This window comes from Pipistrellus hanaki, assembly GCF_964339955.1.
Source record: "Pipistrellus hanaki genome assembly, chromosome: 8".
NCBI classification, from domain to species: Eukaryota; Metazoa; Chordata; class Mammalia; order Chiroptera; family Vespertilionidae; genus Pipistrellus; species Pipistrellus hanaki.
In genome coordinates, this window is record NC_140510.1 from 21995103 (window position 1) to 22021614 (window position 26512).

Sequence of the window (26512 nt, forward strand, 5' to 3'; positions counted from 1 at the left end):
ATAATATATACTAATTAAAGGTAACATGCAAATTGTTCAGGATCCCTTCATAGTAACAACCAAACAGCAGACTGCATGGGGTGACAAAGCCAAAAGGGGGGTTAGTGAGGGATGAACAAATGACTGAACTGCATGCTGGTGGGGCGACAAAGCCAGGAGAGGGGTTAGCGAGGGACAGCCAAATGACTGAACAGCAGGATACATGGGGAGACCAAACAACTAAACAGTAGGCTTCGTGGAGCAACCAGGCCAGCAGGGGGGTCAATAAGGGGCAACCAGGCTCGCAGAGAGGGGGCAGTTGGAGGCAACCAGGCTGGCAGGGAGGGCAGTAAGGGAAAACCAGGCCGATGGGGGAGGCGGGCAGTTAGGGGCGACCAGGCTGGTAGGGGGAAGGCAGTTAGGGATGATCAGGTGGGCAGACAGAGGCAGTTAGGGGCAAATAGGCAGGCAGGCAGGTGAGCAATTACAAACCAGCGGTCCCATATTGTGAGCGGGATGTCTGACTGCTGGTTTAGATCCGATACTCGGCATTAGGCCTAAATAGGCAGTTGGACATCCCCCAAGGGGTCATATTGGAGAGGGTGCAGGCTGGGCTGAGGGGATTCCCCACGCCCACCCCAGTGCATGGATTTCATGCACTGGGCCTCTATTAGTTTCTGATTTATTTGTAATGAGGTTTTCAACCTGATAACTATATGTAAAAACCCTTATGGGAAATGAAGTGTTACCCTTGAGCAAAGAGAATAAGAATAGCCAAGTAACAACAGCATAAACAACAAACAAAAGTAACAAAAATAAGCATGTTGGTTTCATGGCAGCTAGTACAATTTCATGCACACACACACACACATACATACACAAACACACACAAAGACATTATCAGGACTATTTTAATTTGTGTCTCCTTAAAATATACAGTTTAGTTAAAAAGCCACCACCACAACAACTACAGGAAAAATGAGTTTCTAGGTAACCTTAGAAAATGTGCTGCTTTCCAAAAGTACATTTATATGATCTCTTGAATAGTTTCTCTTTTCTCTATAAAACTGTGTGACTATTAAAAATGATAGAGTCATCATTTATAAATTGCTTGACTTGCTTTATCTTAAAAGACAACACAGGTCTTTTAAGATAAAGCAAGTCAAGCAATTTACAAATGTATAACAGGGTATAACAGGATAACTTCTCTTCTGAGATATGACCAGCAGTTAATATTAAAAATATGGGTATAAAGAGAAATGAATCTTTGAGAAAATCCTAATGAATTTACTCAATAATATATTTATAATGTCTTTTAAAATACTTGCCTTTAAATTGCAAGCTTTTAATTTTTACATTACTAACCTTTAATACCACATACATGTTTCATTTATAATGTTTGACTTCAATTTAATTCAGTAAATATTTATTGAATATTATTTGCTTCCTTAGTTGCCAAAGAATGTGGAAATAAAAAAATCCTGACCCTATGGAGCAATTAGTCTAGTAGTGACAAACATTCTAATATTGAGCATATAAAAATAATACAAGTAATATAATTATCACAGCGTGCTATGGAATTTCACATAGGTAGAAAGTATGTGTGATTGGAAGGTTGAGATAAAATTTACCAAGATGTTATTTGGAAATGGTTTTTAAAAGGTGGCTGTAAATATTATATATGAGCACGAGAAATAAAAGCATTGTATATAGAAAGCTGTCTTCTGTGTGCCATTTTAACATTCAAATCTAGACCCTCTTGGGGGGGGACAAGTAAAGCAAAAAGAGAGAGAGAAAAAGACACTTTAATAGCATGATGATCAATCCTATTACTCAATGGAAATATGTCAGGGCATTGATGGCGGAAGTAAATCAACTCTTCCTTAATTTGTTGCTCTTCCATTTCTGAGTGGATCCACTATAAATTTATATATTGTATATGTATGTTTTATCTTATGCTACACATTATTTTCTTAATAATGTAGTTGTAAGTACAAATTTTCATCAGGACTATATAGAAATAAGCATGCATACGGAGTTTTATGGATGATTTTCTATAATAAATTTGAACATTGGCAGTTTTAGCTTTATGTGCTGAATATAACCCATACATAAAATGTAACCCCTATGTAAATGTATAGAGATGGGAAAGAGCCATACCTGTTACAGAAGCAATAATAAGGCAGTTTGGGGGCCATAGTTTATAAAATGCTGATTACTAATTCAAGAAGGGTCCTTAAATTTTATGGACAATGGATAACCATTGAAAGGTTTTGAGAAGATGCATTACGGTTATATAGCTTATGAAGAGAAAGCCAAAGTTGTGTATATAATGGATTAAAGATAATAATGGCCAGGAGAAAATAGTAGGCCACACAATGGTCTTTTTTTTTTTTTTAAAGATTTTTTTTACATATATATTTTATTGATTTTTTACAGAGAGGAAGGGAGAGAGATACAGACTAGAGAGTTAGAAACATTGATGAGAGAGAGTCATCGATCAGCTGCCTCTTGCATGCCCCCTTCTGGGGATGTGCCTGCAACCAACATACATGCCCTTCACTGGAATTGAACCCAGAACCTTTCAGTCTGCAGGCCGACACTCAATCCACTGAGCCAAACCGGTTTCGGCAACACACAATGGTCTTATTGTGAAATAATGCAGGCTTAAACTAAGGCTTTTATATATACAGAAAGAATGAAATGAGTGATGTTAGATAAATTGTAGAGGTAGCATTAGAACTTGAAAAATAATCACAAGTTAGGCATGTCAAAAGTACCGCTCTGTTGACTAATGAGTTTGCCAACCACTGTGCTAAGTGATTTCAGTCAGAGAAAAACAAAGTATTGGAAGTTCTCTTATATGTGGAATGTTTTAAAAATCCCACAAAATTTATAGAAAAAAAGATCAGAGGTGAGAGGGTAATTATAGGAAAATGGTCAAAATGTAAGAACTTCCAGTTATAATCCTATATAATAAAGATGTAATATGCAAATTGACTGTCACACCCTCACATGATGGCTGCCTATGAACAGGCCAGCAAGGGGGTTAGTGAGGTACAACCAAATGACAGAACGAGCAGACTGTGTGGGGTGACCAGGCTAGCAGGGGGTCTGTGAGGGGCGACCAGGCTGGCAGATGGAGGACGTTGGAGCTGCCCAGGCCAGCAGAGGGGGGGTGAGGTTGGGGGCGATAAGACCAGCAGGGGGAACAGTTAGGTGCAACCACGATGGTAAAGAGGGGCAGTTGGGGGTGACCTAGCCGGGAGGGGGCTGCAGTAAGAGGTGACTAGGCCAGAGGGGGAAAGTTGGGAGTGACTAGGCTGGCTGGGGGGGCAGTAAGGGGTGACCAGGCTAGCAGGGAGGGGGCAGTTGGGAGCTACCTGGCCATCGGGGGGAGGGGAAGAGTTAGGGACAATCAGGCCAGCACAGAGGCAGTTAGGGATGACCAGGCAGGCAGGTGGGTGAATGATTATGAGCCAGTAGTACAGGATTGTGAGAGGAATGCCTGACTGCTGCTTTAGGGCCAATCCTGGGGATTGGAGAAGGTGCAGGCTAGGCTGAGGGGACACCTCCTCCCCTGTGCACGAATTTTGTGCACTGGGCCTCTAGTAAGATTATAATGGCCTTCCAGCCAGAACCACCATCTTCCAGTAATTTGCCAAAATGACTAACACAAAGGGAAAATGGAGAGGCACCTGCTATATGTTCTCTAGGCCTTTTAGAAAACATGGAGTTGTTCGTTTGGCCATATACATGTGAATCTCCAAGGTGATATTGTGGACATCAAGGTAATGGGCACTGTTCTAAAAGGAATGCCCCACAAATATTCCCATGGCAAACTGGGAGAGTCTACAATGTCACCCAGCATGCAGTGGGCATTGATGTGAACAAGCAAGTCAAGGACAAGATTCTTGCCAAGAGAGTTAATGTATGTAGTGAGATTATTAAGCACTCTAAGAGCTGAGAGTTTCCTGAAACGTGTGAAAGAAAATGATCAGAAAAAGAAGGAAGCCAGAGAGAAAGGTACCTGGGTTCAACTAAAGTGTCAGTCGGCTCCACCCAGAGAAGCTCACTGTGTGAGAACCAATGAAAAGGAGCCTGAGCTGCTGGAACCCGTTCCCTATGAATTCATGGCATGACAAGTGGGTAAAAATAAACAAGACTTCTGTGCTGATAAAAATGTTTCTCTTAATTGAGTGGAAGGGTGACGTCCCTTCACCCAAAGCATAATTTAAAAAAAAACAGAAAAACTTAGTGTCGCCCTACCCAGTTTGGCTCAGTGGATAGAACATCAGCCCAAGAACCTAAGGGTCCCAGATTCTATTCCAGTCTAGGGCACATGTCTGGGTTGTGGCCTTGATCCCCAGTAGGAGGAGTGCAGGAGGCAGCCAATCAATTAAATAAAAGATTATAATGACTATAATTAAATTGCTGTATGATATATCAGAATGTTAAGAAAGTAGATTCTAAGAGTTCTCATAACAAGGAGATATCTCCTCTTTTTAATTTTATTTGTATGAAAATATATTTTACAATATATGTACTCTCATGCTGTGCACCTTAAACTCATACAGTGATGTACAGAATTATTTCTCAATACAACTGAAAAAAAAAAGAAAGAAAAGAAAACAACAACAACCCTGTTCAATGTGGCTCTTGCACCCAAAGGTTGCCAGTTTGATTCCCAGTCAGGGCACATGCCTGGATTGCTGACTAGATCGATCTCCCATAGGTTGAGTGGAGGAGGCAGCTGATTAATGTTTCACCCACACTGATGTTTCTCTGTGTGTCCCTTTCTCTTCCTCTCTCTCTAAATATCAATTAATTAAAAAAAAAAACTGTAATAGAATCAAAGGTTTCAAGGAGAGGACATGTGCTCCAGAAAAAGAAGTCAGAGTGCAGTATTAATCTTTCAAAATATCATTCGTTAAGCATGTACTGTTCTAGGCATTTTTAATAAATTATATTGATTGTTATCATCTCTAATTTACTGATCAGGAAATTGAAGCTTAGAGAGGTTCAATAATTTATTTGAACTCATGTAATTACTAAATGGTAGGTCAGGAATCAAAAATGAGAAAAGTATGGACTGAAATATCATCCCTGTTAACCACCGAAACAGCAATTTCCATTAAAGATATGACTGGATGTTAGATTAAAAATAGTGACGGAATGAGTGAGAGATAAAGCATCTCAATGTACTACAATGGTGATTTAATAAAGGGAAGAAGGGAGACAGCAAAAACTAATAAAATGTTTTTGCAGTAATTGGACTAGGTATATTTACAGAGCAAAAGAAAAAATTGTGTAGAGAATAAAACTGAAGACATAAGCAAGAAAAGTGACTAAGTTCCCACAGGAAGTAGAAGGTCAAAGGATCAATATCTATAGAAGACCCCTTCTGGACATATGGAGGGGGTATTCTTCTTTAGAGACAGGGTTGAAAGGAGAGAAGAATAATCATGCAGCAAGGGGTTTAAAACTGCCACTGGGAAGAATCCAAAGAGAAATATACAAGGCTCATAATAAACAATATGCAAAGCATTCTATTATCTTTACAGGGCCTTGGCAATGAAGAGCTCACCATATTATTTTTGTCAGGGATAAATAAAAGTATCCCATGGGGTTGATTACAGAAAGAAAATAAAATAGTGCTGTGTTTAGAAATTCTTCATACACAATTCATCATATAATTCTAACAAAATCACTATTCCATTGTAGGATATTTTTAGTTCTAATTATCCAGATAGATTTTTAACAATGATTAAATTCAACATTTCACTTTGTATTTACTGCTATTATAATGAAAGGAAAACAAAACAGTCTAAACATAGAAAAGAATAATGCATTGCCATTCACAGAAGCTCACAGTGGATTTTCATTACACAAAGGATCAGAACAGAGTGGAATGTTTATGAAACCACTGTCAGAGTTAAATCGCCAAGCCTGTCAGTTAGTGGTGTTACATTATTTTGCTAAAGATCACATCATCCTTAATCCTAACCCTACCCTGACTGGAAATGCATATGACTTTTCCAAAGGAATCTAAAGTGAAAGATATATGGGGTCACTACCAATCTATCACCATGCTTGGAAAGAGATCCAATTAAAAGAGGAGACGTGCCAAAACAGGTTTGGCTCAGTGGATAGAGCCTCAGCCTGCAAACTGAAAGATCCAGGTTCAATTCCGGTCAAGGGCATGTACCTTGGTTGTGGACACATCCCCAGTAGGGGCTGTGCAAGAGGCAAGCTGATTGATGTCTCTCTCTCATCAATGTTTCTAACTCTCTATCTCTCTCCCTTCCTCTCTGTAAAAAAATCAATAAAATATATTTAAAAAAATAAAATAAAAGAGGAGACTGTACAAGTAGGAGCTTCTCCCTCTTTTTCTCCAGTCACCTACTCCCTCTATTCCAGTGTTTCCCAACCTTCTCTCATGATGAGAATCATCTGGTGGAGTTGTTAAAACACAGATTCCTGAATCCCAACTAAGAAGTGCTAAACTAGAATTTTTGAGAACATATAGGTAAAATTGCATACCTAACTTAGTGCTCTGTATATAAAATCTGTCTTAGAGCACTAGTTAAGTATACAATTTTACCTATATGTTCCCAAAAATTCTAGTTTAGCACTTCTTAGTTGGGATTCAGGAATCTGTGTTTTAACAACTCCACCAGGTGATTCTCATCATGAGAGAAGGTTGGGAAACACGGCTCTATTCAGACATAAACATGGACAAGTGCAGATCTGAACACCTGCCCATCTCTCCTAGCCTCTGTGTCCAACCCAAAGCAGCACCCAGCTTCAATGTAGCTCACCATTTGTTATTTTGTTTTATACCTGTAAATAAAAGATATATTTTGTTTGTTAATAAGGCTACACATCTCTCATTTTTTCCTGTTATATTTTATTATCACACCTATGTGTTTTAGCAGTAGAGACAAGATTCAAAGCATGAATTTACAATTTCACCTTCATATGCATCTTTTTCTTAAATCTTCTTAATGACATTAAAGTAATGTGTGAACGAACTATAATTATTTAGTTCCCCTATAAATGGGCAGTGCATTATTTCCAGTCTTATGTTATTAAAAATGCTGTATTGAAAATCTTTGTGCATATATTTTTATGCATTCCTGTTTTCCTTTAAATGGATTTCTAGACGCGGGCATGATGAGTCAAATTTACTTTCCTATCAGCATCTGTGGAATTATTTAGCTCATGACCTTTCTATCACTATATAATATCTAATGTTGTTTTTCCTTTTTGAATCTGAAGCGTGGCATTTCTGAAAATCTTTTCCATTAATGGTAGACTTGAAATTTCTTCCGTGACTCACTAACTAAAATATAACTGCAAATATCTGTTCTGGGGTGTGAGAGCCTGGATGTAGGAGGATATATTTCTTGATCAAGAATACGTTCTTTTAAGTGGAGGGTGGGTGAGAATAGATCAACAAATTAACAGGTATGCATATATGCATAACTTGTGGACACAGACAATGGGGTGATGAGAGCCTGGGATGGGGGGATGGGAGCAGGCTGGAAGAGATTAAAGGAGGGAAAAGGAATACCTATGTAATACTGTCAACAATAAAGATTAAAAAAAAAAAAGAATATGTTCTTTGAAAGTAGAAGATATTAAATAGTTATATTGTACTTTAATTTTACTTACCTCTCTCTTATTTATAGCAATAAAAATCTGTATATTTTAATGATAATAAGAGGCAAGTTATTGTGTATAAAAGAAAAGCCATTTTAACCACCAATATAAGTTGATTACCTTGACTTTTAAATGCTCAAACTAGCATTAGAAATCTTTGAAAATAAATATGAATTTCAATTCAATGTCTTGGGTAGTTTAAAGGTCTGCTAGCTTGTAAAAGTGAGAAATTGATTAAAGTAAAATTTTAAATATAAAAAAGATTATAGATGTGTACATATTCAAAATCCAATGCTTATAACTGTAGTTCATTTTGATGTCTGTAATATTCATAAATGTCTACTATAAATATGCATACTAATTGCAAATTATGGCTCCATAAATAGTTTGAAACATTGTGCTTTACTATTCTTAAACTACAGATTAAAATAGAAGTAATAACCCCAAACTAAGGCTATTTAACAACTAAAAAGAATCACATAATTGTGAAAAACAGTATTGGAATACTTTTCATTTTGGAAACACAACTCTCTTACTAGGAATGGGCATCAGAAATACTTATTTCTCTATGACCATGTTAGCTTATATTATTTTTATTTCTTTTTTTTTTTTTTTTACTTTATTTTTTTTTTAATAAGTTTTTATTTTTCATATTATTACAAATGTTCCTCCCCCCCCCCCATTGCTCTCCTCCACCAGGTTCCCACCCCACCCTCTGCCCTTTCCCCTCTCCCCATTGTCCTCATCCATAGGTGCACAGTTTATGTTCAGTCTCTTCCCACGCCCCCCTCTCCCCTTTTCCCCAAGAATCGTCAGTTCACTCCCCTTCCATACCTCTGATTCTATTATATTCAACAGTTAATATTGTTCATCAGATTTTTTTAATTTCCTTGGTTTTTAGATTCACTTGTTGATAATTACGTATTTGTTGTTCATAATTTTTATCTTTGTTTACTTTCTCTTCTGAAAGAACCCCCTTCAGCAATTCATATAATTCTGGTTTGGTGGTGATGAACTCCTTTAGCTTTTTTTTATTAGTGAAGCTCTTTATCTGGCCTTCGATTCTGAGTGATAGCTTTGCTGGGTAGCTTATTTTTGGCTGTAGGTTCTTGCTATTCATCACCTTGAATATTTCTTGCCATTCCCTTCTGGCCTGCATGGTTTCTGTTGAGAAGTCAGCTGACAATCGTATAGGTGCTCCTTTATAAGTTACTACCTTCTTTGCTCTTGCTTCTTTTAATATTCTCTCTTTATCTTTTGCTCTTGGAATTTTAATAATGATGTGTCTCGGTGTGGTCCTCTTTGGATTCCTTTTGTTTGGAGTTCTGTGCGCTTCCTGGACTTGTAAGTCAAATTCTTTCACCAGGTGGGGGAATTTTTCTGTCACTATTTCTTTCAGTATGTTTTCGATATCTTGCTCTCTCTCATCTTCTGGAACCCCCATAATTCTGATGTTGGTTCGCTTGAAGTTGTCCCAGAGGTTTCTTACATTATCTTCAATTTTCTGGATTCTCTTGCCTTCTAGCTTCTGTGGAGGAGTGTCTTCTGGCTCTTTATGATCCAAATCTTTGACTTGATTCTTGCGATCTTCTATTCTGTTTTTAGGACTCTGTAGAATATTTTTTATTTCAGACAATGTATTCTTTATTTCTTGTTGATCCCTTATCATTTCTTGTTGACTCCTTATTAATTCTAGTTGATCTCTTTTCATATCCTCATAGGCCTTATCCATCTTTTCTAGGAAATTCTTGAAAAACCTTATAAGCGTAGATTTGAACTCTATATCCAGACGCTTTTTGTCCTCCATTTCTTTCGTTTGTGATCTATTTTGTTGTCGCATTTCGCAGTTACAGATGGGACGGGGTTTCAGGGTGGAGCCTGCAGCTTTGGCTTCCGTCAGCCCCGCCCTATGCGGGTCCTTCAGTGCTCGCTGCCGGCGCCTCTGAGAGAAAGGTGCCCTCGATTTTCGCCTGCTGCCAAACAGTCTATGCTCTCCCACAATGAGCCCGGTATTGGGGTTCAGTTCAGTTGGAAGTGGAGTTGGAGGTGGCGTTCACAGCAGTCTGGAGCCCCAGTCTCCTTCCCGTCAGGGCAATCCCGCGGCACAGCAGGCCGTCCCTTCTCTGTGCGCTGTGTGCGCGCCTCTGGGACCTCCTTTCGCCGCTACCCCGGGGTTCCGACTTACAGCCCAGCTCCCTATGGCTGAGCCTGAGTCCCCAGGGTCTGGCACAGAACTGGGGTTCAGAGCAGTCAGGGGCCCAGCAAGGTCTCCTTTCCGCTAGGGAACGCCCGCCAGGCACTCGGCCTCCTTCCTCTCCGGCTCCGTCCTCTCCGCGCGCGCTGCGTGTCTCCGTACCTTAGGCTTTTACAGCTCCTCCGTGCTTCCTTCTGGTTTTCTCCTTGCTTCTTGTTGTAGGATTTCCAGTCAGTCGACTTTCCTGTAGTTCTGGGTAATGTCCATTTTATATTTTAGTTGTATTTTATTAAAATTGTTGTGTGCGGCTGCGGCTAGTTGCCTACCCGAGCAGCCATCTTGGATTCTCCCTCAAGCTTATTTTTATTTCTTATTTGAATGCTTAATGGTAACCAGAATATGTGTTTAAGGAAAAAAAAAAAAAAAAAAAACTACCCACGATTCATTTTTATAACTTTGAATGCCCATGGACCATGTGGTTTCCAGAGTGCTTAAACACAGCTGTGATAACTTTGTCTGACCTTTTGCTTCAAATACTTAATAGAGAGCAAAAGAAATCTCTAAGAGCTCATGATTTAAGCAACTCAAAGCAATTTCACAATAAAAATAAATTTCAGAGATGATTCACATACATATCCTTAAATCCATAGAAAATTATTGCCATAGGTTATTTGGATATTACCTATTTCACTAATTATACCACAATAGCTTATTGTGACCTATTTTTCTCTAATCCTCAACTCAATCATCTGGTATAGAGAGGGAAGTAAGTTAATAATGTCAGGTGAACCCTACTGTTGTAAGAAAACAAAAGGAAAAAATAATATTAATAGAATACCTTCATAAAAGAAATAAACCTTAGCAACTCTTTCAAACAAATCAAAGGTCTGAATGACAGTCATCACCTTCATTCTAATGGAATCTAGCACCATCACAATCATTTTTAGAAAACTAGTTGGAAAAAATGTAAATAATATTGTCTTTCCTTTCTCGTCATCTTCATTAACTTTTTTGGTGAGAATTTATTTATGTCCATGAGTTTTGCTTTGGTCTCCTGTTGAACTCTGATATTCTAGACCCCGAATCCAGATTGCCTGGTTTAAATTCTCAGTTTGCCATGCAGGTTCTGTGAGCCAGCAAGTTAAAACTTCTTTGGGCTTTTTTCAAGTTGAGCAAGTTAAAAACTTTCTTGGCCTTAGTTTCTCATTGTGATTTGGCAGGATGAAATAGATTCATGTAGAGAACGTTTTTAGAACAATGACAAACTAAAAAAAATGTTAGCTATAATGTCTGGCCAGTGTGGTTTAGCAACCATCTATGAGAAGGGAGGTCATGGTTTGATTACAGGTTAGGGCACATGCCCAGGTTGCGGACTCAATGCCAAGTAGGGGGAGAGCAGGAGGCAGTAGAATAATGATTCTCTATTATCATTGGTGCTTCTGTCTCTACCTCTTCCTTTCACTCTGAAATCAATGAAAACATTTTTTCAAATGTTAACTATTTTTGTAACATATAGAATGTGAACAACCTATTAGAAGAAACACAATAATACTTCTTACAAAGATAAAAAATAGACTGAAGATGGGCTAAAAGGATTCTACAACCGAGAAGATTGTAGATGCTGAACGCAATGTTCTATTTACCTGTACTCCGACAGGAAAACTTGGTTTTGTGATCACACAATCGTAAGGTGCCATTACAGCTTTTTTCATCACTACCATCTTCACAATCTTTTTCCCCATCACAGAGCCACAGGTCAGGAATACAATTTCCATCAGGATGGCACTGAAATTCATTCCCATTACAACCAGCAGGAGAACGAATCTCTTAAATAGAAATGAGAGAGAGGCAGATAGAGGGGAGAAAACAAAAGAGAAATTATATTATTTTGATTATAATATTTGATAATATTTTTTTCTTTAAACATTATTATAATGGTAGAGAGAATATATATTTACTTTTCATATCTTACATTTTATTAAACAGTTGTTTAATAGCTATAATACTCTCTAGTATTTTCAAATTCATTTCAGAAACATTAATAACAAGGAAAAAATTGTTTATCTCCCAAAGAGTTCCTAAAAATGTCACATACATTAAAAAAAAGCTTAAAACAAGTAAGATAATGTGTGACTATTCTGCTGTAACTTTAATTAATGTATTAAAAATTAGATCTTTGAAAGGCTATTCTCTTTGACACATAAAAGAGGTTTCACATTCTACTCTAAATGTTGACTTTGGTTGATCTTTTGACACTTCTCTAGTTAACTTATTTTGAACTCTTATGAGAAAACTAAGTAAATAATATGTAGTTTCTGGCTAATAAAATCTTTGATGAATAACATTCAAAATTTAAAAATAAAAAGGCCCTATAATAAACACAAACTCTTTATGATGTAAGATTGTAAATCTAGAATCACAGAAGACACATAAGAATTTAATGAGGCACTATATATTCAAAGTCAATTTATCAATTAATAATTTATACAGTACTCAGATAACTATATTCTTCAAAATCTGATAACTAAAAATATAGGTTAAAATATTCTGGTAAGCATAAGCAAGAATAAGGAAATAAAAATGTTGGGGATATAGATAATTCATAGTACAACTGAATAATTTGACTGTAATTATTTTTTAAATTTAATATTATGAGATAAAAGTTGCCAGCATCTCTGAATTCTGTTATAAAATAATTTAGAATATATATTCCCATACGTGAGTTTTAATATAATAAATTTATTATCTTACATAGCTAATCCAGCAGTTAATCTACATACCTATAACAGAAATTATTCTATAACATTATCATGAATTTGAAACAGGTTCATATAAGTTACCTATTATTTAATGTGCTTGTTTGATAGGGATCAGGTATTATGAATTAAGATTAGAATCATTTAGGTCAAAGCTAAAAATAACAATTATATCACCAAGGCAGCAATTTAATCTTTTAAAACCTTTATTTGTTCACCTGGAAAGTTGAGAGTCTGAAGAGTTGTAAGAAATAAACTGGTATCTGTAAATTATGATTATAACTACACAATTTTGTAATGCTGTAAATACTTATGATATAAGTAGTTTGGCTCCTAATATTTTCCTAATTTAAAGATGTTCAACAACTATAATGTCAGGTGGCACAGTATTATGAAGGTGCTCAAAATTGCCTTGACTCTTGACTCTACTTCCCAAGTATCCATTCCTAGAATAGTAATGAAATAGCAAATAACCAAAAATAAAAAGATCCTTGCTGAAGCAAAAATGCACGAGTAAATCTGTTGGTAAAAAAATAGGAGTTCAAATTTAGAGAAAACATATTGGACTAATTTCCAAAAGTAACCTCTGTTAAGAACACTTATAATCCTGACCAGCATGGCTCAGTGGTTAAGTATCGACCTATGAACCAGGAGGTCACAGTTTGATTCTCGGTCAGGGCACAGGCCTGGGTTGTACTGCCCAATGTGAGGAGTACAGGAGGCAGGTGATCAATGATATTCTCTCATCATTGATGTTTCTCTCTCTCCCTCTCATTTCCTCTCTAAAATAAATGCAAATATATATACATTTATTTTTAATATTTTTTTTAGAAAATAACACAATAATTACACCCAGTTTACAGAGAAGGCCCTGACTTTAGGCTGGCTATGAAATGCCTTGCAAAACCAGCCAACTCTTTTTTTCTACTTTCCTAGTTATCCAAACCCTCTGACTTTGGATATATAGACTTCTTGATTAAACAAAATGAGTGAGTACACACAATCAATAAAGATGGTAGAGTCTCTGCACATTTGGAAGATATATATGAAATGTGATATAGCAACTTCCCACAATATTTAATTTAGTATCTGCAGAGTTCCCAATTTAACGGTATGGCCTAACCACTACCGTGGTAAAGGTCAATGAAGTTGGTTTAATCTTAAAAAACAGTCACAGGGATGTAAAGTACAGCACAGGGAAAATAGTCAATAATATTGCAATCACTATGTCTGGTGCAGGAAGATACTGAAAATATTGGGGGAATACTTTGTAAAATATATGGCTGTCTAACTACTATGGTGTACACCTGAAACTAATACAAACTAATATTGAATGTAAACTGTAATTGTAAAAATAATAATTAAAAAATAATTGTGACGTCTTCAAAACTAGTTTTCTTTTAAAGATAACCTGAAAATTCTGTGATTTCAGTGTTCATGAAAAATAAAGGAGAATAATCAAGTGGAGTTCCAAGATCCATTGAGCTAAGTAAATCTATGGTGAAGAAGCCACCTCACATGCAGCAGTGAATGGTCTTCGGTTCTTTCTCCTACTACTTAACCTTCCTTAAACAAAACAAAACAAAAACAAAACAAAACAAAACAAAACCAAGCTTAGATCCGCTGGATTTTATAACCTATTGTGTGAGCTCACCAATAACATATAAACATTATATTTCAGGTAATTGTCACAGTGATTTAAAATAATAAATAATGTAAAGAATACCCTATCATTTTTTCCACTTTATTTAAAAATAAGAGTGAAGACGGGCAACTTATATATTGAATCTACTGCTCAGTATATATAATTCGGCAAATACACTATTTTTAAAATTTTAAAATTTTCTTAAAAACTCTGCTTTCCCCCTCCCCCCGGCCCCCTGGCCAGTTTTTCTCAGTTAGAGCGTCAGCCCTCAGGCCAAGTCTCAGGTTTGACTTCCATTTTAAAGGTACCTGTGCTGCAGGCTGGATCCCCGTCCAGGTCCCGGTGAGGAGACAGAGGGAAGCTAGGGAGATAGGCGGGACAGAGCTAATTGCAGTCTACCAGTCCGTGTGTGGAGGCCCATCTGGCCATAAGCCTCCTGGGAACAGGGATGCGCTCCCTGCAACAGCATCACCAGGTCTCCACTGTGGGATGTGCCAGGAGAGAGGAGGGAGTTCCCCGGCTTTTTTGTACATATGCTTCTTAGTTCCTGATTGGTCCTTTCAGGGACTTTGGCCTTAGCAACGTCCTTGGGATTGGTCACCTGCAAGCTGCCTGTCTTACAACATCCATACATTTTTAAAGTTCGTGCCTGTGGCTCACACCCTTCCTTCCCTGCCCAGTTAGGGTGTCTCAGTGACTCCTACTGGTTGGGTTCTTGGGTTTTACTTTCCCTTCTTGTGGTCGGATGCCAAACTACTCCTGACTGTAACATGAAAGGGGAGCTCTGGACACGGGGCTGCTCCTGGAACCGGAGCCACAGCTTCTCCAGGACTGGCTTCTCCCAGTCAACTTCCACCCACTGTATTTGTCCGTGAACTTCGTTCTGCGTTTTTATGAGACAATGAACTCAGACTCAACATCCCACATTTTGGTTTCACTGGTAGGGGCTTGTGCAGGAGGCGACCTATTGATGTTTCTCTGTCACATGGATGCTTCTCTCTCTCTCTCTCTCTCTCTCTCTCTCTCTCTCTCTCTCTCTCTCTCTCTCTCTCTCTCTCTCATGGATGCTTCTCTCTCTTTCTCTCTCTCTCTCTCTCTCTCTCTCTCTCTCTCTCTCTCTCTCTCTCCCTCCCTCCCTCCCTCTCTCCCTCCCTCCCTCCCTTCTTCCCTCCTCCTCTCTCTCTCTCAAAAGAAAAAATATCCTTTGGTGAGATTAAAAACAAACAAAACAAAAAAAATCTAGATTTTCCAGTTTCTTGAAAAGTAAGATTTCTGGACCAGCATCCTTGCAGAGCAATAGAGCTACCTACTTTCCATGAGGCTGGGCCAAATTGTATTCATAGTCTTCTTTTATCATGAAAAGAAAAAATATGCTAATTTCTATTGTTGTTTTTTCCCCCCTAGCACATTTTTCTCCTTGGTCAACTGCTCCTTACATTTTCTTTTGTTTCTGAATTGCTTCTAGAAAATTATGGAGCATTTTCAGTTCACTCGGGCTTCAATATTGCTAGTAATTTTACTCTCCTGTAAAAATTAGGTTTTCTTCTTTATGAGTCCTTTTTATTGATATTTGTGAATAATCCCCAAACTCACCATGCTTCTCTCTTTTCAATTGCTTTTTAGAATTTAGAGCCAACTTTATGGATCATTTTTCATTATATGTATTTGTTTGAAGCAAGTCTCCCTCTCAGATTTACTTATATTACTCATCCATATTCCGCCTTTGTTTAAATCCTTCCTCTTTATAACATCTAATATTTCTAGGTTATAGCTTAAATTATTTCTGGAAACATTCAGAGGGCTATGTGAATAAATGAACATAATTATGATATGCATTGAAATTTTGAAAAGGAATAACATATTGTATATTTAAAATTATCTAATTTATAAAACACTTTATTACCTTAAGTAAAACTAAATAACATATATCAAATTTTACACCAATTTCTATTCTTCTACCCATTCTTTATTTCTTTAGGAACTATGTTACCTCAAAAATGTCAATAATAATTTTAAAAATCCATTTTTTATCTAATTATTGTAAGATTAATGTTTTGACTCTGCACATATTCCAGATTTGGTTTCAAAGGTCTAGTTCTTTAAAATCATGTTCTTTATCCATCTCAATGATATAATGGGAAATTCTCAAGAAGAAGATCATGTAAACTCAGAAATCTAGATAGATTCATCTGATTCAAAAAGAGATAAATTGTTGTTTTGGGAAAAGGGTCGCTTCTCCTGACTCAGCAGTGTGACAACTATATATCTAGAGGACTGGTTTTTGAACTCAATGTTATTTGCAGCCCCAAATAAGTTACAGTCACAAATATCAAAGCAGAATCTGTGAAAGGAGAGAATATGCTGCTATTGTCCGGTATATTTTTTTACAATTCCATTTGTATTTTGTTTACTTTAGTTTATCCATTTATGATTCATAGGTGAAACTACTCATTTGTTTTCTTATTGTAAATAAACATAGATCTTATGAATTTAAAATGTAGTATTTCCTTAAGGCTTTTCTTTTCTTTTTTGTTTTTTTCTTCTTAAGCTACCTGTGTCTAAACCTCTGTGGGTTGTTATACCACCTACTAAGGGGCAGCACAAATAACCAGATGGCAATAGTTTTAAATGAGTCTGAGTGAGGAAAAAATATATAACATTATAAACACTCAAATCTAAATGGTGACACTACTCTCCTGTTTGTATGCTCACACACACACATCACTAATGCATATCCTCCTGGTCTTTGTTACATTATCCTCTCCAACATGGCTTGCTGTTAATGCCCCTAATTTTCTTTTAAGATTCACTTTATTTTGAAAAAAGCTATGGAAGATTAGGTCCTTAATTCTGGTGTCGGTAGACTCAAGAAATCCATGGGTAGGTTGTAAGGATTTATAAAATAGAAACTTTACATGATGGTGCTTTGTATGTTTCTTCCTGAGGAAGGGAGTCAGAGCTCTTCATGATTTTTATGGCAGATTACAAAAGAAATGCATGGACCAATTTTACATTTCTCTCTCTCTCTCTCTCTCTCTCTCTCTCTTTCTCTCTCTCTCTCTCTCTCTCTCTCTCTCTCTCTCTCTATATATATATATATATATATATATATATATATATATATATATATAGTATTGATTTTTTTTTTTTTTTACAGAAAGGAAGAGAGAGGGATAGAGAGGTAGAAACATCAATGAGAGAAAATCATCAATCAGCTGCCTCTTGCACACCCCCTACTGGGGATGTGTCCGCAACCAAGGTACATGCCCTTGACCAGAATTGAACCTGGGACCTTTCAGTCCACAGCCGACGCTCTATCCACTGAGCCAAACCGGTTTCGGCACATTTCTCTCCTCTTTATCTCCATGCCACATACTTGACATGTGTCTGGCATAATATTTTGCTTAAGATTCAAATAAATTAAATTTAATAGTCACTTGACTATTCAAAGTTTATACTAAAGTGAGGTAGACTATTACACACAAACACACTTTTATGTTTTTTTCTTTTCCCATCTTTTCATCCCAGCCCTCCATAACAAATTAAAAGTACCCTAAACTTATTTCTTAATGTCTATTGGGTTTGGGTATATATTGGTGTTTAGAAATGTTGTCTTCTGCCAAAAAAACAGAAAACCATCGTGGAGTTGTATTTCTCCTTAACCGTGCCAAATGAAATAAGCTTCCGTTAATGGAAAATTGTTGATTTTCCCCTGGGTGACAAGCTGCATTTCTCTGAGGAGCCTGTGGTGACCATTCCAACTTGAGTTGCAGGCCTGGGTGGTTCCCCAGAGGCCCAGATGCTTAAGCTTTGGGGCTTGGCACACAGTCTATCTTTGTAACACAGCTTGTCCCAATGGAGTGCTAAAATGATGACTATGTTTATATGTATATGCTCATGCTGTTTTACTGTTATGTTTTCATGTTGCTGATGCTGGTTATATTTTCAACTAGTGCAATTTTATTGTACTTTTGCCCTGTAGCTATTTAAACCATGCATACAATTTGGGGAATCTAATAAATAAATAAATAAATGCAGAGCCCTTGAGAAAATGTGGCAACTGATGGTGGAATTTATCTCAATATTTAAATGAATTCACGGTGACTAAAGATTTGCAGTTAAAAGACTAGCAACTGTATAGAGACAGGCTTTTTTTTTTTTTTTTTCCTTCCTCTTAAAGTTAAAAATTGTGAGAAGAAAAAAAAGATTGCAAAAAATATTTTGTTTTTTAAATAGTCAGAATATATTTTGTTTTATAAGAAATGTTAAAGCCCTCCTGAGAAAATAGCTAATAATAGTATGGCAAATATAATGAATTATTTAAATTGTAAGACCAATCTGGGGAGAAAAACTTTTTTAAAATTGTTTTAATGGAGTTTATATTTTAATTTATCACTCACTGCAAAATGCTTTGAAAAGTAAAAACCACCAGGTATTGCAAAGCTTCCCCTCATTTCCTATAATTACCATGTGTCAGTCCTTGCTCTGTTCCTAGCTTTGCAATGAATCACTGCGGATGACTAATTCCTGCACCCCTGGCAGCTGTTTGTTCCAGATTTCTAGGTATTCGCCTCCTGCCCCAAAGCGACTGAGATTAGGTTTGCAGCATATCAATCAATCATTATTTCACTTACCAACAGGACGTGGACATAACCTTGGCCTGCTTCTGTCTGCGGGGACCCTTAACAGTCTCCGAAGGAAGAGAGGCTATCTCTGGTCTCTAGAAATCCTCAAGAGAGTGGTGCTTAGTAAGCGTCCTTAGCCCTGGAGCTGCTGGCCGAAAGCCGTTGTTGGGGTCATTGGGGGTCTATTGTCCTGCTCTTCCACATGTAATGTGGGATGGGTTCCCCAGGGGCTGTGCCTACCTAACAGTTCAATAATCTCAGCTGCTAATTGAAGAAGTCTAGGGCCTACTTCTTAAATCAACTTGTTCTCACCATTGGACACTGACCATACACAAGTCAAATAGATTTTAGATGCCATATGTCCTTTCCTCCTACCTCAACACACTTCCAATGGTGTGTGTGTGTGTGTGTGTGTGTGTGTGTGTGTGTGTGCGCGTGTGTGTTATCACCTATTTTAACAAATTATTTTTATCCCCATATGTTGCCCTTGTGAAAATTATCCTGAGAAAATGTTGTGTGAGACAATCAAAACCACTTATTAGTACATGGGACTTAGTGGCAAATTTCATAATAAAATAAAATATTTGAAATCTTTAATGTTTACTATCTGGGTCAGTTAGGAAAGTTGAATAGAAGGAAATGGAAAATAATATATGAATTCCTAAGCATAAATTCTATTTAACACAAAAAATGTTTTTAGTGTTAAAAAACTCATAGACATGTAGACACTCAAAAAGTACGGTATATTGAAAAAAAAAATTCAATTTAGCATGCTAAGTATCCCCAGTAAGTTAAAGTACTAAAGTGAAAACTATGAAACAAAACATTGTTTTCAGTTTATTAAAATGTTAAGTTTTGATATGTGGAACTCTACCATGAGCATTTCATTTAGAATTGAATATATCATGGGAGTGATGGAATTCTACAATATCTAAATCCAAGTGACCAGAACGTATTAATCTGTCGAAATGGCTAAAATTGAGAATTTTTTCCCCTATTTACTGTTAAAATTAAGCTATCTCCTTAACAGATATGTTAGATGTCAAATATTAAGTAAAATAGGTTGCAATGTGGATATATAACATTTGGAATTTATTTTTTGGCATACCACTATGCCTAGCTCACAGTGAGCATCAAATATTTACTGGAGAAAGGATTTAAAGATAACATGATTTGATATTTTAATGTAGGACATTTATAATAATAAAAGCATAATATTCTAATTAGCCTGGATGAAGCCGAGGCAGTGGGGGCCGAGGCCAAGGCAGAGACAGCAGAGGCAGCAGAGTCCCCCTGATGAATTTCATGCAGCAGGCCTCTAGTTATTATATAGAAATAATATGTGCAAGGATATACATATATAATATCTGAACGAGGACCAAAGAATTTAAAAATTAATGGTTTCTTTCTTCATTCATTGGCCTTTTGTTTTCCCCATTATTGTTTAACTTTGTATCATAATAAATTTGATGGTCACTGGAACAAGGGCATCTAGAATTATTAAGGATTATAGCTCCTTTAGAATGTATCTCTATATAATTTTTAACATTTTTTTAATAAGGGGTCAACCAGCAAACTATGACCTGCATACTAATTCTTGTCCACTACCATTTTGTTTTATAAATAAAATTTTAATGGAACTCAATCATGATTTGAGGATATATAGTATATGGATTTTTGTGTGTGTGCTAAAACAGTGGACTTGATAAATGCAATAGGCAAAGACTAAAATATTTAGTACCTGAGCCATTACAGAAAAGATTTGGTGACCCCTGTGTAAAATGTCCCAAATTCTGTTTATGATTCACAGTACAGCTGATTCAAGTGCATGCATATCAGCAATAACTGTGTTGTGCTGAAAGATTCTGATACCAGTGAATATTCCATGCCAGGAAGGTTGTGGTAGTTTAAGTGGATTATTTTATGTAGCAGTTATTTGGGGAAAGGTTTAGGATGCAGATAATAACAATCAATTAATGGTGCACAAATGCCAACATAACACTGAAATGGTTTCCCTAGCAAAAAGTGAATGAATGTGATTAGCACATTGCAAAATATAATACCTAAGTGAAAATTCAGTAGATATTTCACATAAATAAGGAAACAAAGACAGACTTTTCACATAGGCTATGAAATAATCTAACTACTAACCAGGTTTTATCTCATTTCTTCTGTCTTTACCTTCTCAAAAGCATAGGCACTCCTTTTGATAAGTGAATTATTTTGTAGATTATCCATGTGCTTTGCCTCTTTTTTTGTTTGTTTATTTGCTTATTTTCTGCTAAACGTCTAATATCCTATCATTTCACTGATCATTAACTGCAAATGGAGAATGAGGAAGCAGAATTTAAAGACTTTGAAAATCAATTTATTCTTGCCATTATTTTTCAGCTGTATTAAAACAGCAGAAAACAGGCTGAGATTCTTCATTAAAAAGTAGGTGTTCTTGTTACCTATTGACTTTAGTTACTGAGTATATTTTTTTTTATAAAACAAGGTATGTTACTCTATTTAGGGTCAACATGTGTGTCTTTTTAAAAATATATATATTGATATTTTATTGATTTTGTACAGAGAGGAAGGGAGAGAGATAGAGAGTTAGAAATATCAATGAGAGAGAGTCATTGATCAGCTGCCTCTTGCACACCCCCTACTGGGGATATGCCTGCAACCAAGGTACATGCCCTTGACCGGAATTGAACCTGGGACCCTTCAGTCCCCAAGCCGACGCTCTATCCATTGAGCCAAACCGATTTTGGCAACATGTGTGTCTTAATAGAAAAGCAAAATTTATCTAGAAATAAGTGTAGAACTATTACTAATTTTCTGTGTAGTAAAGATGAGAATGACTTGTGTCTCTCTTCCTGTTTTAATAAACCATTTTCCAATATTTCATTTTTAAATATCTGTAATTCTATTTATATGATTATTTTTAATTTTCCTGATAATTACACTGCTAGAAACATAAATTCTCAAAAATAACAAAAACAAAAAGTCTTTGTTTTCTTTACTCTTTATATAAAAGTTGCTTGCAATATTAAGGTTAAAATTACTTTTAAGGAGCTATTTTGTTTGGTAGAACAAAAGGAAGCTTCTTCTGGATTAACTCTATTAATAATTAACATTGTTTTGCTATCTCGGTATTAACATTCCTTAAGGAAAATAAACCAATCGGTGAGAGAATAAACTTAAGCCAGATAATTTCTATCTTATTGAAAACAGATATTATATTTCTCAAAAACTAGATAGAGTTTACATTTATTTTAAAATGTATTCTATTCAGGAAACAATCCATGATTTTTACTAAAAAAGTACGACATATGATTATCTCATTTTGCTGAGACCATAACATAATTTCACCAAATTCAAAGCCAATAGTTTTTAAATAAGGGGTCATTTTGTTTTGATTGTGTGTTTCAGCAAATATGAATAGAAAATATCTCAGAATATTTTCATGAAAGAGAAACAAAACAGATGACTGAGTTTGTGTCCAGTATTTATTGCTATGTGGTTAGGATTATACTGTGCTGCTAAAATATATTATGATTCAGCTGAGATGAGATCTGGAGTAGAGTGGAAGTCAAAAGATGCTAGGTTTAAATTTCCATTCCCTCCATGCTTAAATGTGTAACCTAAGTCTTCAGCTACAAATCAGATTTTGATATCTGTACTTGTCTGAGTGGATTCAACCTCCCTAGGTAGGCTATTATTTGTTTGGCAATACTTCAGACCTTACTGGATGTTCATCAAAGAACTTGGCATAATCATTTGGTTCCAAAATCCCTTCTGAAGATGATTTATGGATCAAAGATCTCAGTCTCAACATCTCTAACACAAAACATTATCAGCGCCTTCCAGGATGTAACATAATGTTTTGTTGCATAAAGATGGGTTCATCTACCTGAGACCTTTTTCTCATCTGCACAATAAAATAACTGAACTAAATGATCTTGCAATTATCTTCCAGTTTCCTAAATTTTCTGAGCCTATAAGGTAAAATTCATAAAGCAGACAAGCATATTTCTGGGCACCAGAAAATTTTCTCTATGTGAATGTCTACAGCTATTCCAACATGTGAAGAATCCAATATGTGAAGGAGAATTGTGGGAAAGAAAAAAAAGAAAGAAAGAAAAGAGACAGACAGACTTACAGTGATTATTGCATGTAATGGCTCAGGTCCCATCTAGTGACCTTTGGGAAATTTTATTAATGCCTATCTATAAGTGAAAAAAATCTTACTTTTCCCATTTTAAAGAAAAATTGAGTGTGCAATTGAGAACAAGGTAGTAATTATTTGGAAATCATGTAAATGTTAGTTCATAGAAAATCAGAAAAAAGTGAGAGTAAACGCAATTGCTGCAAAAGCAGAAATCTGGATACAGGAATAAGGAGCAGACACCCCACCCTAGTGGGTGGGGCTCCGTGGTTGATTGAGCCTCATCACATGCACCAAAAGGTCATCAGTTTGATTTCTGGTCAGAGCACAGAGCCAGGTTTCAGGCTTGATCCTCAGTAGCGGGCATTCTGATATCTCTCTCTCTCTCTCTCTCTCTCTCTCTCTCTCTCTCTCTCTCTCTCTCTCTCTCTCTCCTCCCTCAATCCCTCCTTCCCTTCCTAAAAGCATTTAAAAAATAAAAAGAGCAGATACCCTTTGTTTGAAGCTCCAACTGTGTAATCATAGGCAAATATTTTAACTTATTGTGAGGATTAAATGGAATAACAAATGTAAAGTGTTTGTCAACTAATGAGTCACCAACTAATGAGTGTATACTGTTCCAGATAAGACTTAAACAAAGAAAATAATAAAAGATAAGAGAGACATCCTATTTTATTTTATTAAATCTTGGATTGAAATTGCAAATATTATTAGATAAATAAGTTACATTGTATTAAGAAAGTGCACATGACTAGATCAGTGTATCTAGGTCTTGTGCATCTTCATGAAAACTAACTCCAGGGTTTGGAGGCGAAGTGAGGAAACAGATAAAAGTTAAAAGATAAATAAGACAAAACTAATAAAGGGTGAGTTCTTTGTATAAAATATTTTTTTTCAAGATATAGACTCTCTCAATAATTATTTACTGAGCATTCACTGTGCATAAGTATTGTACTTGATTATGAAACTACAAAGCAAGTTATTCTCATTTCCTTATTAAATTTGGGAACAAGGAAATTAGTAAGGTGAAAAAAAGACATTAATAAATGATGAAGGGATGAGAACAGAGCTCTAAAAGAAAGGAGAAATTTCCAAAGCAGAAGCAAAGTTAAACATCAACAGCAGAAAAAGGGGAGCATATATGAGAGTGAATATTAATAATATTATACATTTAACTGCTAATGGGTTAGGGTACTTGTTAAAATTATTATTAATACATAATAAGTGAAGGCCAATACATACTTAATTTTAAATTTGCATATTATTTATAAATATAAATAAGAGATCACATTTTCCAGCATCACCCAGTTCATGCATCTAGTGCAGTAGGCAGCAAATATCCCCTTTCAGACAGCCAAACAAAAAGCATTAAAGACAATGGCCACAAATCTTTACTTTCTTCAAAGCAAAGAAGAATCTAATTATTTGAGGCATATTTATGTTCCATTTAGAAAAAATTACAAAATTGAGGCAAAATCTATTCTAGAGGAAATCTTCCCCCTCTCCATGAGCTCCATGTTGATACATTTATACAACAATTTCAGACGGAAATTGTCCGGAGGGAATAACTGTCTAATGACACTGAACAGTTTTCATGTGTTTGCTTCAGAAATGCTTTTGATTGAGAGTATGAGAATGAAAGTTTACATACTTCAAATGAGTCAAACTGTCACAATGAGAAAAGATTAATTCTATGTAACTATATTTTGTAGATGTGACATGTGTCCAGAGTTGTTTTTTAACATTTCAGCCAGAGAGTTAAAGACTTATAACAAAAGACTGGATTGTTTTAACTTTATTCTTGATATCCCTACAAGTGAAATATTTATAGAGGAAAATTCCTCATACAAAATTTTTGAAGTTCAGCCTCACCTATTTTTCCATTTGGAAAAAAAAATGATTTACACAGTAGATTTATGAATGGGTCATTATGGAAATACATACCAATCAAAGGATTCAGAATAAAAAAAGAAACCAGAGCTAAATTAATGAGAAACAGACATTTAAACAAAGGAAAGAATCCACTTACTCCATGTTGTCTTTCTATTCCACTGTTGTTTCTAGTGGTTGTTCACACATGCAAAAGTAATTACAAAAATATAGCACTTTCTAGAGATATTGTGTTGTTGTTGTTTTTTTGCCTAGCAAGGAAGTTTGGAAGTGAGAGGAAAAAGCAGCACATCCTTAATAGGGAAGAGATAAATATACATTAATTTAGGAGGGAACTTTTTTTCATTTATTCACCATATTGATGATGAAAACAGTGATGATCACTATAGAAATTCTTTTTTTTTGAAAGTAGTTTAGAGAGAATATTGAATCAAACTTAAATTCCAAAATTTTCTGTAGTGGGAATTATATCCATAATGTTCCATGTCCTGGTTTTTCTTGTTCCCTTACTATTAATTCAGGTATATTTTAAGAAAAACAATGTGAGTTGAAAAAAACTACACCATATGCTCTGCTTCCCCAGGCGGTGAGTGTAAAGCAAGGTGCTGAGCAATTATGCAGTGGATTTGATCGGTCTTGACAGCCAGTGTTGAAACTCAAGCCAAAATGCCCTGCTCTTCTTTCCGCCTGAGGTTTGGGGGCTGGATTACATGACTAATTGCATCAACTTTCTACTTTACCTGGCAATGGCCTCACAAACCCTGCATGAACGAAATGGCGTTCTGCTCAGCTTTAGCATGTATATGGGCCGTAGCTGCTTTTCAATGTCTATGACAGCACATACAATCACAATAATGAAGGACACAAGTATTGAAGTGCCTTTTGAAATACCCTGGTTGGTCCTGCACCAACATCATCCGAGCTTGTAACTTTTCTTCAATTACATAACCTGAATTTACCAATTATAGGGGATCCTAGTACAATTTGTAACCTGATCAATAGAAATTAATTCAGGAAGTTCTCCTCATCCTCTGCTTGAAACACGTCCAAGAATCAAGTAGATTATCTGGATCATTTCCTTAGTGTATTTCCATAATCGTATAAAAATGCATGGTGTTCTCATGGATAGTACATCATTTATAGTGATCTATTAGTGAAATTGAAGTGCTCTACAGATGAAGGCCATTAACATTAGATAGTCACCGATTCTACAATAATTCAAACCCCCCAAAAACTCTAAAGAGTCTACAGGGGGATGTGCCACCCACTTCAGATACTCATGAGGCTAAAGCAATCTCTCCAAAACTTCTTAATGTGCAATGAACATTTTAACTTAGAGATAAATAGACATTGATGAGACGGATGGGATTTTAAGTCTGAGATGAAAGTAAATTAACTTTGGGACAATTTATCTTTTACAGAATACTATGGGGCAGTGCCAGCAGCCACAGATGTACACCTCAAGAGGATCCTTAAAAGACATCTGTGAGGTAGGGGAAAATGCATTTTATATTCAAAATGTAATTTAGCAATGAAATGTCAACCACATCCCAGATGAATGTTTCAAATATACAAAGAAATATATAAAAACATTTTCATACA

The 26512-nt window shown here is 36.1% G+C and overlaps 1 protein-coding gene and 1 pseudogene across 2 annotated transcripts in view; one reads left to right on the forward strand and one right to left on the reverse strand.

Moving 5' to 3' along the window:
* The window catches only part of LRP1B (LDL receptor related protein 1B), a 1553318-nt gene that overhangs the window by 555871 nt on the left and 970935 nt on the right, over positions 1 to 26512 (reverse strand). The window contains exon 21 of the mRNA XM_084892846.1: positions 11482 to 11664. Coding sequence (XP_084748972.1) covers positions 11482 to 11664 — 183 coding nt within the window. The remainder of the gene's footprint in view (positions 1 to 11481; positions 11665 to 26512) is intronic.
* On the forward strand, positions 3646 to 4121 carry LOC311626925 (large ribosomal subunit protein eL21-like; annotated as a pseudogene). The gene has a single exon. The product of its transcript is annotated as a large ribosomal subunit protein eL21-like (transcript).